Here is a 14,895-nt window from a genome sequence, read left to right on the forward strand (position 1 = left end):
CAAGGGCATCTCCAGCTGTTGTACCATTGTCATAGAGACACAGAAACTAGCAGCAGGGATAGGCAATTTGAACTTATTCCAACATTCATGGCTCAGTCCCCTGTTCCTGTTTTTTTCTCCATATCCTTTGATGCCTTTAGCCTGAAGAACTGGAAATGTGTTGCTGGAAAAGCGCAGCAGGTCAGGCAGCATCCAAGGAACAGGAGAATTGACGTTTCGGGCATAAGCCCTTCTTCAGGAATCATGCCCGAAACGTCGATTCTCCTGCTCCTTGGATGCTGCCTGACCTGCTGCGCTTTTCCAGCAACACATTTTCAGCTCTGATCTCCAGCATCTGCAGTCCTCACTTTCTCCTCATAGATTTTAGCCTGAAGAACTTTATTTTTCGCGTTCTTGAAAACATTCAATGTTTTGGTGTTACCCTTGTTTAACATTGCTACCCCTTCAGCTTTTGCCTAGATTCGACTTGAATCTATGTGGTCCCTCGGCATATCGGGTGGGTCTTGTAGTGAGTGAGAGGTGTGCAACAATTATGGGAAATACAAAGAAAACTCCAAGTGGTTTCACTGGGGTTAGTTTCTGGTCAATTTGGAGGGATAAGTGTGTGAAATGATGGGATCTGAGGCATGGACTGCTCCTGAAAGGATGCTGGGAGAGAGGGTAAGATGATATTTCCTCAATCCCAGTGTGGGAATGTCAGTGTGGATGAGGATGAGGGGCACGTTGGGCACTAGAAAGGTGGGCAACTTCAGGTGCAGGTGGCAGAATGGCTAACTCCCAGTCTCACATGCCTGAGCTGGGGCTGATGGTCTTGGGGGGCTGGGGCTGTGGAAGAAGGTTATGGAGAGGTGGAGATCTCTTTGAGACCCAGCGGGTATGTTCAGGGGGTTCCCTCTCATGAGACAGCCATACCATTCCTGGGAGGGAGAAGGAAAGATCCTGTCATTATAGATCGGCTGAGCCCCAGATTAGTCCCCAGCTGCCAGTTTTCCTGAGGCTGGGGAAAGCTGCTGACTAGAGTTAGAGGTGTAGATCTCAACTACACTGAGGATCCCAACCTCACTGTATCATTTAAAGGGACAGCCTGCCTTCTGGGACTGCATTGGTCATCCACTTACCTTCTGACCCCAGACCAAGCTGCAACGGGGTTGGTATGAAGTTTATTTAGGAGGGAATCGGATTTTTAAGACTTTAACCCCTCCTGCCCCACACCGCACCATGAAGTCTCAAAAACAATTTTTTTTTATTTCTCTGGGATTTAGCTGCTCTCTTTGTTTGGAGTTAATGTTACAAAAACTAATTTCTACAGGGAATCTCGACTGGAAAATCACATATAACAACGGGAATGTTCAGTAAACTCTCCCAATGGGTGAAACTTTAAGATTACAGCCCACAGAGCCAATTTGATACTGTATTTTGGTGTTTAAATTGTTCATTTTCATTTCCCATATTCCAGGCTCCTTGCGGTTCAGCCTTGATCCCCCTCTGGGTCTCAGCCTCGCTGGGAGGGCGATGTCCTGTGAACACTCCATTCAAATGCCCCCACCACAGAGAGACATCCCATTAGCAAGGAGTTTCCTGGGAGTCCTGTCTTCCACCAGTGCAATGACTGTGAAATATGATTCCACATTCCCAAATTACAGATGACAAGATCATCCATTGTAAATTAATGTCGCAAGAGGCATTTAGTGTCATCAAGGGGAGCAGATTTGGGAATAAGCATTTGTTTTCATATATACATCCCAGTCAAAGTCCCCACGTAATCAGGCTTATTCTGAGGATCATGATTCCTTTTCTTCAACACAACTTGGTGACAGTGACCACAACTGCCTCACCTTTACCATCGCCATGGAGAGGGATAGGAACAGACAGTCCAGGAACACACATAATTGGGGAAGGGGAAATTATTCTGCTATCAAACAGGAGCTGAGGAGTATAAATTGGGAACAACTGTTCTACAGGAAATGCACAACAGAAATGTGGAGGCTGATTAAGGAGCACTTGCTGCGAGTGTTGGATAACTTTGTCCCACTGAGACAGGCAAGGGATGGTAAGGTGAAGGAGCCTTGGATGACAAGAGGAGAGGAGTTTCTCATCAAGAGGAAGAAGGAAGCTTATTTAAGCTTTGGGAATCAAGGATATAGTACAGCTTTAGAGGATTACAGGGTAGCTAGGAAAGAACTCAAAAACGGACAGAGGAGAACCGGGAGGGGCACGAGAAAACATTGGTGGGAATGTTTAGGGAAAACCCAAAGGCAATCTACACTTACATGAGGAATATGACAATGGTCAGAGAGAGGCTAGGGCCCATCAGGGATAGTGGAGGGAACTTGTGCCTGGAGTCTGAAGAGGTAGGGGATGCCCTAAGAGAGTTTTTTGTTTCAATATTCACTATAGCGTGGGACCTTGTTGATAGTGAGAACACCGTGGACCAGGTTCATAGGCTTGAACAGATTGATATTAAGGAAGTGGATGTGCTGGACATTTTGGAAAGCATCAAGATACATTCACATCCAGGGTCAGACCAGGTACATCCAAGGTTACTATGGGAAATAACGAATGAGTTTGCTGCGCCTCTGGCAATGATCTTTGCATCCTCACCCTCCACGGGAGTAGTACCAGATACTTGGAGGGAGGTGAATGTTGTTCCTCTGTTCAAGAAAGGCAATAGGGAAATCCCTGGGAATTACAGGCCAGTCAGTCTTACATCTGTGGTAAGCAAGGTCCTAGAAAAGATTCTGAGAGTTAGGATTTATGACTATTTTTTTAAAAATAGTTTGATTAAAGATAGTCTGTATGACTTTGTGGGGGCAGGTCATGCCTCACAAGCCATATTGAGTTATTTGAGGATGTGACGAGACAAGTTGATGAGGGTCAAGCAGTTGATGTGATACATATGGATTTCAGTTAGGCATTTGATCAGGTTTCCCCATGGTAGGCTCATTCAGAAAGTTAGAAGGTATGACATACAGGGAAATTTGATTGTCTGGATACAGAATTGACTGGCCAAAAGAATACGAGGTAAAAACAATGACTGCAGTCATTGTTTTTACCTTGTTGATTTTAACCCTACTGTGAATCCTCTTGCAAGGATGCCTGCCTTGAAGAAGTTTTCCTCCTCTCTCTACAAGAATCTCAGGGAGTCCCTCTCCCACTGCAACTCCCAGGTCATTTCCTCTGCCCTGAAGCTCTTCAACCATGTCGTGAAACAAACTCGCTACCACAGCCACATTTGCTTCCTCAGTGCCTGCCTCCATAATCAACTCATCCCACACGGACTTTGGACCACCTTTAAACCAGCAGAGTTCGGACCCGAACAGGACAAACAGTACAGACTACAGATTTAAAAACACCAGCAACCGTTCTCCTTCAAGATCCTCCGCTCCACGCTTGCAGCAATGCGCTGGCACCTAACCTCTCTACAGTCAGCCCTGCCTCAGCTGAGGGCCACACTCTCTCAGAATTGCAAAGGGCCCACTCTGTACTACATTCTCAGGAGAATTCATACTCTCAACAAACAGTATTTCAATTCCATCTCAAACATCAAAAACTGTCAGTACAACAAACTTTTATCCACCCATCTCCATAACCAGCGCTCCTCAAACATTCCAGAAGATTCCCCTGGCCTGGGAACCAATTCCACCGTTAGCCATGCAGCTGATGCAGCGACCACCCCCACGCTGATTGATGATGTCACTTCCGCCCCCATCATGGCCACTCCCACAACCACTTCCACCCCTCACAATTCCTCATGCATCACACCTGACATCACTTCTGCCCTCACATCATCGCTGATGCCACACGCTCAGTGACTTCCGCCACCCCTACTGCCGTGGTCACCACCACTTCCGCCCCCACCAGCACCACTCACCTGCATTCTGCTGACATGCCCCCCCCCCCCCCCCCCCCCACAGACCCCACTGTCACTATTCCCAAACCCCAGAACCCCAAGGGGAACATTATCCCTGCTCATGACTTCACTCCCATTCTCCCCACCATCACACCCACTCCAGTGACAGGTTCCGCCCCCACTCCCAGCTCTACACCCACACCAGATCCCAGCACCCAGCCCTGCCGAGTTTTCACCATCCCCCCAGACCTCCCCCTCACTGAGTCCTCAGCAAAGGACTCACCTTCATCCCCCTCCGTCCACGCATCAATGAAGTTAATACACGCCGTGACGTCAAACAATTCTTCCGTCGCCTCCGCCTCCGAGCTTACTTTCACAATCAGGAGTCCCGCCCACCTTCCGAGGACCCCTTCGCCCACCTCCAACACACTGCATCCACTGGACACCCCGTGCTGGCCTATTACCTGCCCTCGACCTCTTCATTTCCAACTGCCGCCGGGACATTAACCGCCTCAACCTGTCGTCCCCCCTCCCCCACTCCAACCTCTCACCCTCACAACACGCAGCCCTCCAATCCCTCTGCTCCAATCCCAACCTCACCATCAAGCCAGCGGATAAAGGGGGCGCAGTGGTAGTCTGGCGCACTGACCTCTACACCGCTGAAGCCAAACGTCAACTCGAGGACACCTCTTCCTACTGCTCCCTCGACCATGACCACACCCCCCCATCACCAAACCATCATCTCCCAGACCATACAGAACCTCATCACCTCAGGAGATCTCCCACCCACAGCTTCCAACCTCACAGTCTGGGAACCCCGCACTGCCCAGTTCTACCTCCTTCCCAAGATCCACAAGCCTGACCACCCTGGCCGACCCATTGTCTCAGCATGCTCCTGCCCACTGAACTCATCTCTACCTACCTCGACACTGTCCTATCCCCCCTAGTCCAGAAACTCCCCACATACATTCGAGACACCACCCACGCCCTCCACCTACTCCAAGACTTCCGTTACCCCGGCCCCCAACGCCTCATCTTTACCATGGATATCCAATCCCTCTACACCTCCATCTGCCATGACCAGGGCCTCCAAGCCCTCCATTTTTTCCTCTCCAGATATCCCCAACAGTACCCTTCCACCGACACTCTCATTCGTTTGGCTGAACTGGTCCTCACCCTTAACAATTTCTCCTTTGAATCCTCCCACTTCCTCCAAACCAAAGGGTTGGCCATGGGCACACGTATGGGCCCCAGCTATGCCTGTCTCTTTGTTGGCTATGTAGAACAGTTGATCTTCCGTAATTATACCAGCACCACTCCACACCTCTTCCTCCGCTACATTGATGACTGCATTGGCGCTACCTCATGCTCCCGCGAGGAGGTTGAGCAATTCATCAACTTCACCAACACATTCCACCCTGACCTTAAATTTACCTGGACCATCTCTGACACCTCCCTCCCCTTCCTGGACCTCTCCATCGCCATTAATGACGACCGACTTGACACTGACATTTTTTACAAACTCACCGACTCCCACAGCTACCTGGATTACACCTCTTCCCACCCTACCTCTTGCAAAAATGCCATCCTGTATTCCCAATTCCTCCGCCTCCGCTGGATCTGCTCCCAGGAGGACCAGTTCCACCACAGAACACTCCAGATGGCCTCCTTCTTTAGAGACCGCAATTTCCCTTCCCACATGGTTAAAAATGCCCTCCAACGCATCTCGTCTACATCCCGCACCTCCGCCCTCAGACCCCACCCCTCCAACCATAACAAGGACAGAACACCCCTGGTGCTCACCTTCCACCCTACCAACCTTCGCATTAACCAAATCATACGCCGACATTTCTGCCACCTCCAAACAGATCCCACCACCAGGGATATATTTCCCTCCCCACCCCTTTCCGCCTTCCGCAAAGACCGTTCCCTCCGCGACTACCTGGTCAGGTCCACGCCCCCAAACAACCCACCCTCCAATCCTGGCACTTTCCCCTGCCACCGCAGGAACTGTAAAACCTGCGCCCACATCTCCTCCCTCACCTCTATCCAAGGCCCTAAAGGAGCCTTCCACATCCATCAAAGTTTTACCTGCACATCCACTAATATCATTTATTGTAACCGTTGCTCCCGATGCGGTCTCCTCTACATTGGGGAGACTGGGCGCCTCCTAGCAGACCGCTTTAGGGAACATCTCCGGGACACCCGCACCAATCAACCACACCGCCCCGTGGCCCAACATTTCAACTCCCTCTCCCACTCTGCCGAGGACATGGAGGTCCTGGGCCTCCTTCACCGCCGCTCTCTCACCACCAGACGCCTGGTGGAAGAACGCCTCATCGTCCGCCTCGGAACACTTCAACCCCAGGGCATCAATGTGGACTTCAACAGTTTCCTCATTTCCCCTTCCCCCACCTCACCCTAGTTCTCAACTTCCAGCTCAGTAACTGTCCCCATGACTTGTCCGGACTTGTCCTATCTGCCTATCTCCTTTTCCACCTTTCCACTCCACCCTCTCCTCCCTGACTTATCACCTTCTTCCCCTCCCCCACTCACCCATTTTACTCTCTGCTACTTTCTCCCCACCCCCACCCTCCTCTAGCTTATCTCTCCACGCTTCAGGCTCACTGCCTTTATTCCTGGTGAAGGGCTTTTGCCCAAAACGTCGATTTCGAAGCTACTTGGATGCTGCCTGAAGTGCTGTGCTCTTCCAGCACCACTAATCCAGAATCTGGCCAAAAGAATACAGTGAGTGATAGTAGATGGAAAGTATTCCGACTGGAGATCGGTGACCACTGGTGTCCCACAGCGATCTGTTCTTGGGCCTCTGCTCTTTGTAGTTTTTTTCTAAACAACTTGGATGAAGAAGTGGAAAGATTAGTTAGTAAGTTTGCTGATGACACAAAGGCATTGTAAGTAGTGTTGAGGGCTGTTGCAGGCTACAACAAGGCATTGACAGGATACCAAGCTGGGCTAAAAGGTGGCAGATGGAGTTCAACCTGGATAAATTCAAAGTGATTCATTTTGGAAGGTTGAATTTGAATGCTGAATACAGGGTTAAAGATAGGATTCTTGGCTGCATGGACAAACAATGGGATGTTGGGGTCTATGTCTATAGATCCATTTGGAGTACTGTGTCCAGTTTTGGTCCCCACACCTCAGGAAGGACATACTGGCACTGGAATGTGTCCAGCGGAGATTCACACGGATGATCCCTGGAATGGTAGGCCTAACATATGAGGAATGGCTGAGGATCTTGGGATTGTATTCATTGGAGTTTAGAAGATTAAGGGGAGACTTAATAGAGACGTACAAGATAATACATGGCTTGGAAAGGGTGGATGCTAGGAAATTGTTTCCGTTAGGTGAGGAGACTAGGACCCGTGGACACAGCCTTAGAATTAGTGGGGGTAAATTCAGAACAGAAATGCGGAGACATTTCTTCAGCCAGAGAGTGGTGGGTCTGTGGAATTCATTGCCGCAGAGTGCAGTGGAGGCCGGGACGCTAAATGTCTTCAAGGCAGAGATTGATAGATTCTTGTTGTCTCGGGGAATTAAGGGCTACGGGGAGAATGCGGGTAAACGGAGTTGAAGTGCCCAGCAGCCATGATCGAATGGCGGAGTGGACTCGATGGGCCGAATGGCCTTACTTCCACTCCTATGTCTTATGGTCTTATGGTCTTATCCCTCAAAGTTGCCACTCAGGTTTATCGGGTTGTTAAGAAGGCACATGATGTTTTGGCTTTCATTAACGGGGAATTGAGTTTAAGAGCTGCAAGGTTTTGCTGTAGCTTTATAGAGCCCTGGTTAGACAACATTTGGAGTATTGTGTCCATTCTGATCACCTCATTGTAGGAAGGATGTAGATACTTTAGAGAGGGTGCAGAGGAGATCTACCAGGATGCTGCCTGGGTTGGAGGGCTTGTCTTATGAAGAGAGATTGAGTGAGCTAGGGCTTTTTACACTGGAGAGGTGACTTGATAGAGGTGTACAAGGTAGAGGTGTACAAGAAGCATGGATAGAGGAGATAGCCTGAGACTTTTCCCCAGGGCAGAAATGGCTGTCACGAGGGGTCATAATTTTAAGGTGATTGGAGGAAGGTATAGGGAAGATGTCAGAGGTAGGTTATTTATGCAAAGAGTGGTGGGTGTGTGGAATGCACTGCCAGCAATGGTAGTAGAGTTAGCGACATTAGGGACATTTAAGCGACTGCTGGACAAGCACATGGATGGCAGTAAATCGAGGGGTGTGTAGGTTAGGTTGAGCTGAGATTGAGATAAATGCTCAGCACAACACTGTGGGCCAAAGGGCCTGTACTGTTCTGTACTGTACTATGTTCTATGTTGTTGGATCATGTTCACACACTCATTTGTTCAGTTCAATATGTATGGCCATATTTTACTCCGTTTCAAGGCGATAATTTCCACTCTGTTATTACTGCATAAGTGACGACGTAGCCACATTTATTTCAAGGTGAGATGGTAATTTGATGATAATATCTGAAACAATATCAATATAATATCAGAAAATACTTACTGGTCACATTCAGCCGGGTCCCTTTCCCAAATACTGTCCCCCAAATCTCACAGATGTAGGTATTGGTGTCTCTGAGCTGCAGCTCTCTGATGGTCAGAATGAAGCTGTTACTGGACACATTTCTGGAAAGTTGAAATCGCTCAGAGTACCGCCGATCCGATCGGTAAACACCGCCGTAGTTATAATGACTCAGTATGACCCGTCCGTGTCGGGAATGGTGCCAGTGTACAGTGTATATGTCCACAGTGTAATCGACATTACTGCTCCGCAAATCACAGCGAAATGTCACTGTCCCACCCTCGGGCACTGTCACTGTTTTAGGGGATTGGATAAGAACTGTCCATGTATCCTGACCTGCGAATAGACATTGATCGAGATCAGAACATAAAAGTAAAACGCCAAATCAAAGCGGTTATCGAAACATCTGTACATTTACAGATATCGATTCTGCATTGTTATCACGAGTCTTGTCGGCGACCTATTTTAACATAAAATTAAAACAAAGTATTGCAGCTGCTGGAGATCTCGCCTCAGGCGACTGACTGTGTGGAGTTTGCACATTCTCCCCGTGTCTGCGTGGATTTCCTCCGGGTGCTCCGGTTTCCTCCCACAGTCCAAAGATGTGCAGGTCAGGTGAATTGGCCATACTAAATTGCCCCTAGTGTTAGGTAAGGGGTAGATGTAGGGGTATGGGTGGGTTGCGCTTCGGCGGGGCGGTGTGGACTTGTTGGGCCGAAGGGCCTGTTTCCACACTGTAAGTAATCTAATCTAATCTAATCTAAAGCAAACAGGTCTGGAAGAATGTGGAGAGAGAAGAGTGAATGTTTCTAGTCAAGTGATCCTCCTTCAGAACTACCATGAGCAAAATACTGAGGATTCTAGAAATGTGAAATATGTAAAAAAAACAGAAAATGCTGGAGATACTCGGCAGGTCTGTTAGGATGCGTAGAGAAAAAAGGAAAGGGAATATTGCAAGTCAGTGACCTCTTACCAGACCATGCCAGGTTTTTCACATTGCCCTGCACTGACCAGTAATTCCACTGGTTGAGGTCCACCCAAAAGCAGAGAAACTGTGGCTGAAGCTCATTCCTGCTCCACATATATACTTCAGTGCTGTTAGTTACAGCAAATACCATTACGATGAGCAGAAAAACAAGGGAATTTTTTGCCAGTTTTGATGACATTTCACAGCTTCCAGCTCAAATGACTGGTGCATGTTCCGAGACAGGAGGCTTCTTAATCTCATCTATTTAATCCCATCCTTGCAGAATGACAAGGTTATCATATCCCGAAATCCAGGGGTCCATTATTCATCTGAAAAGGAATGTGTTCTGGAGTTAGCTTTTACGATGCTGACCCTGCCTGTTGTTGATTGTAGCTGCTTCAGGACTATGCAGAAATGACACTAGGTTCTGTGTGTGCAACTGTGCTTTAAAATGTCTCCTTCATGTTTACAGCTCCATTCTCCAGCAACCTCTAAAACATGTAGTAATTTTCTCTAAATCTACACTCAGGCTTCAAGCACAGTAAACACCAGTAATAATCAGACTCAAAATCAATTACAGGACAGTTGAACAGATGAACACTATGCTCTTTAATCTCAGGTATGCCTGAAAAATTGTTCTGCAATTTTTTTAATTTTTTCCAGAGCATATTCTGTCCTAACCAATGGAGTGGATTTGCTGTATTTTCACAACCAAACCTTTCAGCACTTTTCAGTCTGCATGCTAAATTTAATGCCACGTTAATCTGACTGGATGCTGGTCTTGTTCAGCTCCACCAAATCTGTACACATTCACATACACTGTCTCTCTCACCTTCACTCGCACACACACACAAAGTCTCACACATGCACACACTGTCACACACAAACATGGACATACACACACATACACAAATGCAAAGAGACACAAACACACAAACTCACTCAGGTTGAGGTTTAGGGGAGCTCTAGATACCATCTATCAACCCCTCAGAAAACGAACAGGAAATGACATCACCACAAACCCCAGGAACCCCATCCAGGACAAACATATAAACAGAAAGCAGGAGACTACAGCTTCGCTTCACTTGGAGGTCGCCACTGATGATGTTGCCTAGCCAGGTAATGAAACGTCTGGATATCAAACCTACAGCTCAGCGAGCAAACCTACCCCCCACCCCCCCCCCCCCCCCCACACACACACACACATTCTCCCTCAAACATTCTCTCTCTTTCTTTGATGCACCCAGACACATACATAGAGGCACACATTCACACTCTCTCTCTCACACACATTGATACACTCATAAAAGCAAACCCCATTGCCCAGACCTGAATGTGATGTGGAGGTGCCAGTGTTAAACTGGGTGCACAAAGTTAAAAATCGGACAACACCAGGTTGCAGTGCAACAGGTTTATCAGGAAGTACTAGCTTTTGAAGCACTGCTTTTTCATCAGGTAGCTAGTGGAACAGGATCATAAGGAGCTAACATAAGGTTTGATGCATTGTCTGAGCTGAAATGTAACCTTTATTTATAAACCTTAAGTTATCTTGAGAATGTGACTTCAAAAAAGTTCTGGGATTTACATACTAATGAACCAAAACCTGCAACCCATTCTAAAAGATGAAAGACTTAACAGCAATCTAGGTTTGTTCAATATATTATTTCAATTGCATGACACTGTAATCTTTTGCAATAAATTCAGTGTCCGATGATCCTGGTCCACAGCTACCTGATGAAGGAGCAGTGCTCAGAAAGCTAGTGCTTCCAAATAAACCTGTTAGTACTGAGCAATCAGTCCTTTCATTTCATGGCTTATTAAGCTACAGTTGTTTGTAGATGGTGAGATCTGAGACACTTTAATCACAGTTTGAAAATGGAATCTGGTGAAACTACACATAAATTTACAAACAACCTCATTAGGAGCAGGAATAGGCCACTCAGCTCCTCAACCCTGCACACCATGCTGGAATGCACTGGCTAAACCTACCTCACTCTTGTTGTAAATCAGCAAACCCTGATATTTAAACATTGACCTCTCATTCAGGAATCTTTTATAAGAGGAACCATCCTCTCTACGTCTCCCGGTCAAGTGTCCTCAGGAGACTTGCACAATCAGGATTCCCGCCCACCTTCTGAAGAGCCCTTCGCCCACCTCCAACACACTGCATCCATCTGGACACCCCGCGCTGGCCTATTACCTGCCCTTGACCTCTTCATTTCCAACTGCTGCCGGGACATTAACCGCCTCAAGCTCTCTACCCCCTCCCCCACTCCAACCTCTCACCCTCATAACGCACAGCCCTCCAATCCCTCTGCTCTAATCCCAACCTCACAATTAAGCCAGCGGATAAAGGGGGCGCAGTGGTAGTCTGGCGCACTGACCTCTACACCGCTGAAGCTAAACGCCAACTCGAGGACACCTCTTCCTACTGCCCCCTCGACCATGACCCCACCCCCCCATCACCAAACCATCATCTCCCAGACCATACAGAACCTCATCACCTCAGGAGATCTCCCACCCACAGCTTCCAACCTCGCACTGCCCGGTTCTACCTCCTTCCCAAGATCCACAAGCCTGACCACCCTGGCCGACCCATTGTCTCAGCATGCTCCTGCCCCACTGAACTCATCTCTACCTACCTCGACACTGTCCTATCCCTCCTAGTCCAGGAACTCCCCACATACGTTCGAGACACCACCCACGCCCTCCACCTCCTCCAAGACTTCCGTTTCCCCGGCCCCCAATGCCTCATCTTCACCATGGATATCCAATCCCTCTACACCTCCATCCGCCATGTCCAGGGCCTCCAAGCCCTCCGTTTTTTCCTCTCCAGACGTCCCCAACAGTACCCTTCCACTCACACTCTCATTCGTTTGGCCGAACTGGTCCTCACCCTTAACAATTTTCCTTCGAATACTCCCACTTCCTCCAGACCAAAGGGGTAGCCATGGGCACACGTATGGGCCCCAGCTATGCCTGTCTCTTTGTTGGCTACATAGAACAGTCGACCTTCCGTAATTACACTGGCACCACTCCCCACCTCTTCCTCCCCTATGTTGATGACTGCATTGGCACCACCTCGTGCTCCCACGAGGTGGTTGAGCAATTCATCAACTTCACCAACACATTCCACCCTTAAATTTATCTGGACCATTTCTGACACCTCCCTCCCCTACCTGGACCTCTCCATCTCCATTAATGACGACCGACTTGACACTGACATTTTTTACAAACCCACCGACTCTCACAGCTACCTGGATTACACCTCTTCCCACCCTATCTCTTGCAAAAATGCCATCCCATATTCCCAATTCCTCCGCCTCCGCCGTATCTGCTCCCAGGAGGACCATTTCCACCATTGAACACACCAGATGGCCTCCTTCTTTAGAGACCGCAATTTCCCTTCCCACGTGGTTAAAGGTGCCCTCCAACGCATCTCGTCCACATCCCGCACCTCTGCCCTCAGACCCCACCTCTCCAACCGTAACAAGGACAGAACGCCCCTGGTGCTCACCTTCCACCCTACCAACCTTCGCATAAACCAAACCATACGCCGACATTTCCGCCACCTCCAAACAGATCCCACCACCAGGGAAATATTTCCCTCCCCACCCCTTTCTGCTTTCTGCAAAGACCGTTCCCTCCGTGACTACCTGGTCAGGTCTACACCCCCCACAACCCAAACTCCCATCCTGGCACCTTCCCCTGCACCCACACCTCCTCCCTCACCTCTATCCAAGGCCCTAAAGGAGCCTTCCACATCCATCAAAGTTTTACCTGCACATCCACTAATATCATTTATTGTATCCGTTGCTCCCGATGCGGTCTCCTCTACATTGGGGAGACTGGGCGCCTCCTAGCAGAGCGCTTTAGGGAACATCTCCGGAATACCCGCACCAATCAACCACACCGCCCCGTGGCCCAACATTTCAACTCCCCCTCCCACTCTGCCGAGGACATGGAGGTCCTGGGCCTCCTTCACCGCCGCTCCCTCACCACCAGACGCCTGGAGGAAGAACGCCTCTTCTGCCTCGGAACACTTCAATCCCAGGGCATCAATGTGGACTTCAACAGTTTCCTCATTTCCCCTTCCCACACCTCACCCTAGTTCCGAACCTCCAGCTCAGCACCGTCCCCATGACTTGTCCGGACTTGTTCTACCTGCCTATCTCCTTTTCCACCTTCTCCTCCCTGACCTATCACCTTCATCCCCTCCCCCACTCACCCATTGTACTCTATGCTACTCTCTCCCCACCCCCACCCTCTTCTAGCTTATCTCTTCACGCTTCAGGCTCTCTGCCTTTATTCCTGATGAAGGGCTTTTGCCCGAAACGTCAATTTCGCTGCTCCTTGGATGCTGCCTGACCTGCTGTGCTCTTCCAGCACCTTTTATCCAGAATCTGCTTTCCAGCATCTGCAGTCATTGTTTTTACCGTTTTTCTCCTCAGGATCTTACTTTTCAATTAAGTCACTTGTTACTCTTTCAAAATCCAGTTTCCTGAAGTCTAACTATTCTTCATAAGTCAATCTGTCTTTTCCAGGTGTTAGTCTAGTAAAACTCTTTGAATTACTTCCAATACATTTCCTTAAATAAGGAAATACCACAGTACTCTAGATATTACTGCATCAGTTCCCTATATAACTGAAGCATCACCTCACTACATTAGTATTCAACTCCTCTCAGGATAAATGATAACATTCTATTAGCCTGCCTAATTACTTGCTATATCTGAAAACTAAACTAATCACGTCACCTCCTTTCTCAGGAGCTTTCTATTTTCCACAATAACCTCAAGTTGTACCTGACCAAGTGCTTACAGTACAGTACCTCCACTGGTTCCCTTTCTCCATAGCATATCTTATATCTTCACAGCTCTTCAGTAGCTTGAGAATTGCTGAAATAAGATGCATTCTGGTGAAACTTTTTGTGTTGAGCTCACCAGGACAATTCACAAGAATTACCAAAATAAAGGGGAATTTTTTTTTCATTCCGTGTGAAAGGAGAATACTGACTGGTTGTTAATTGGACTCTGATTTACATGTTGCCATCAATAATGTACCAGTTGGATGATGATTGACAATTAATCACCAAACTTTGTTTCAATTTAAATCAGGCAGGGTGATTCTGTTTGGTAACTGCAACAGCCTGAGTAATTAACCAGAAACTGAATGTCAATTTTTTTTCAAGTTGCAAAGGGCATAATATATGTTCCTATTCTTTCTGCATGTGAAGTAAAGGGCACGGCATACTGATGTAGGTAGTTTTCATAACAAGGCTGACTGACAATTCTAGATTGATTGGCAGAGTAAGCCCTGGTACACTCATGTTTATTAAACAAATGCTGTTCAATGGTTGATTACATCAAGTGTTTGATGTGTGTTTTTCAAGCAGAGGCTGGTTGGGAAGGGACAGGCTCTTTACTTTGTTGCAAACAGCTGAAGTGACAGGTGAAGCTAGCTGTTTCTCACTGCTGCTATACAGGAGCAACACAAGTGGTGTTCAAAAATAACAGGACATTGA

At 48.0% G+C, this 14,895-nt stretch overlaps 1 protein-coding gene across 1 annotated transcript in view; it reads right to left on the reverse strand.

Annotated features, from left to right (window-relative positions):
* Positions 1–14,895, reverse strand: part of LOC140482695 (immunoglobulin superfamily member 2-like) — a 77,367-nt gene that overhangs the window by 39,388 nt on the left and 23,084 nt on the right. Inside the window, exon 2 of the mRNA XM_072580218.1 lies at positions 8,387–8,740. Coding sequence (XP_072436319.1) covers positions 8,387–8,740 — 354 coding nt within the window. The remainder of the gene's footprint in view (positions 1–8,386; positions 8,741–14,895) is intronic.

Source organism: Chiloscyllium punctatum, chromosome 11 (genome assembly GCF_047496795.1).
Source record: "Chiloscyllium punctatum isolate Juve2018m chromosome 11, sChiPun1.3, whole genome shotgun sequence".
NCBI classification, from domain to species: domain Eukaryota; kingdom Metazoa; phylum Chordata; class Chondrichthyes; order Orectolobiformes; family Hemiscylliidae; genus Chiloscyllium; species Chiloscyllium punctatum.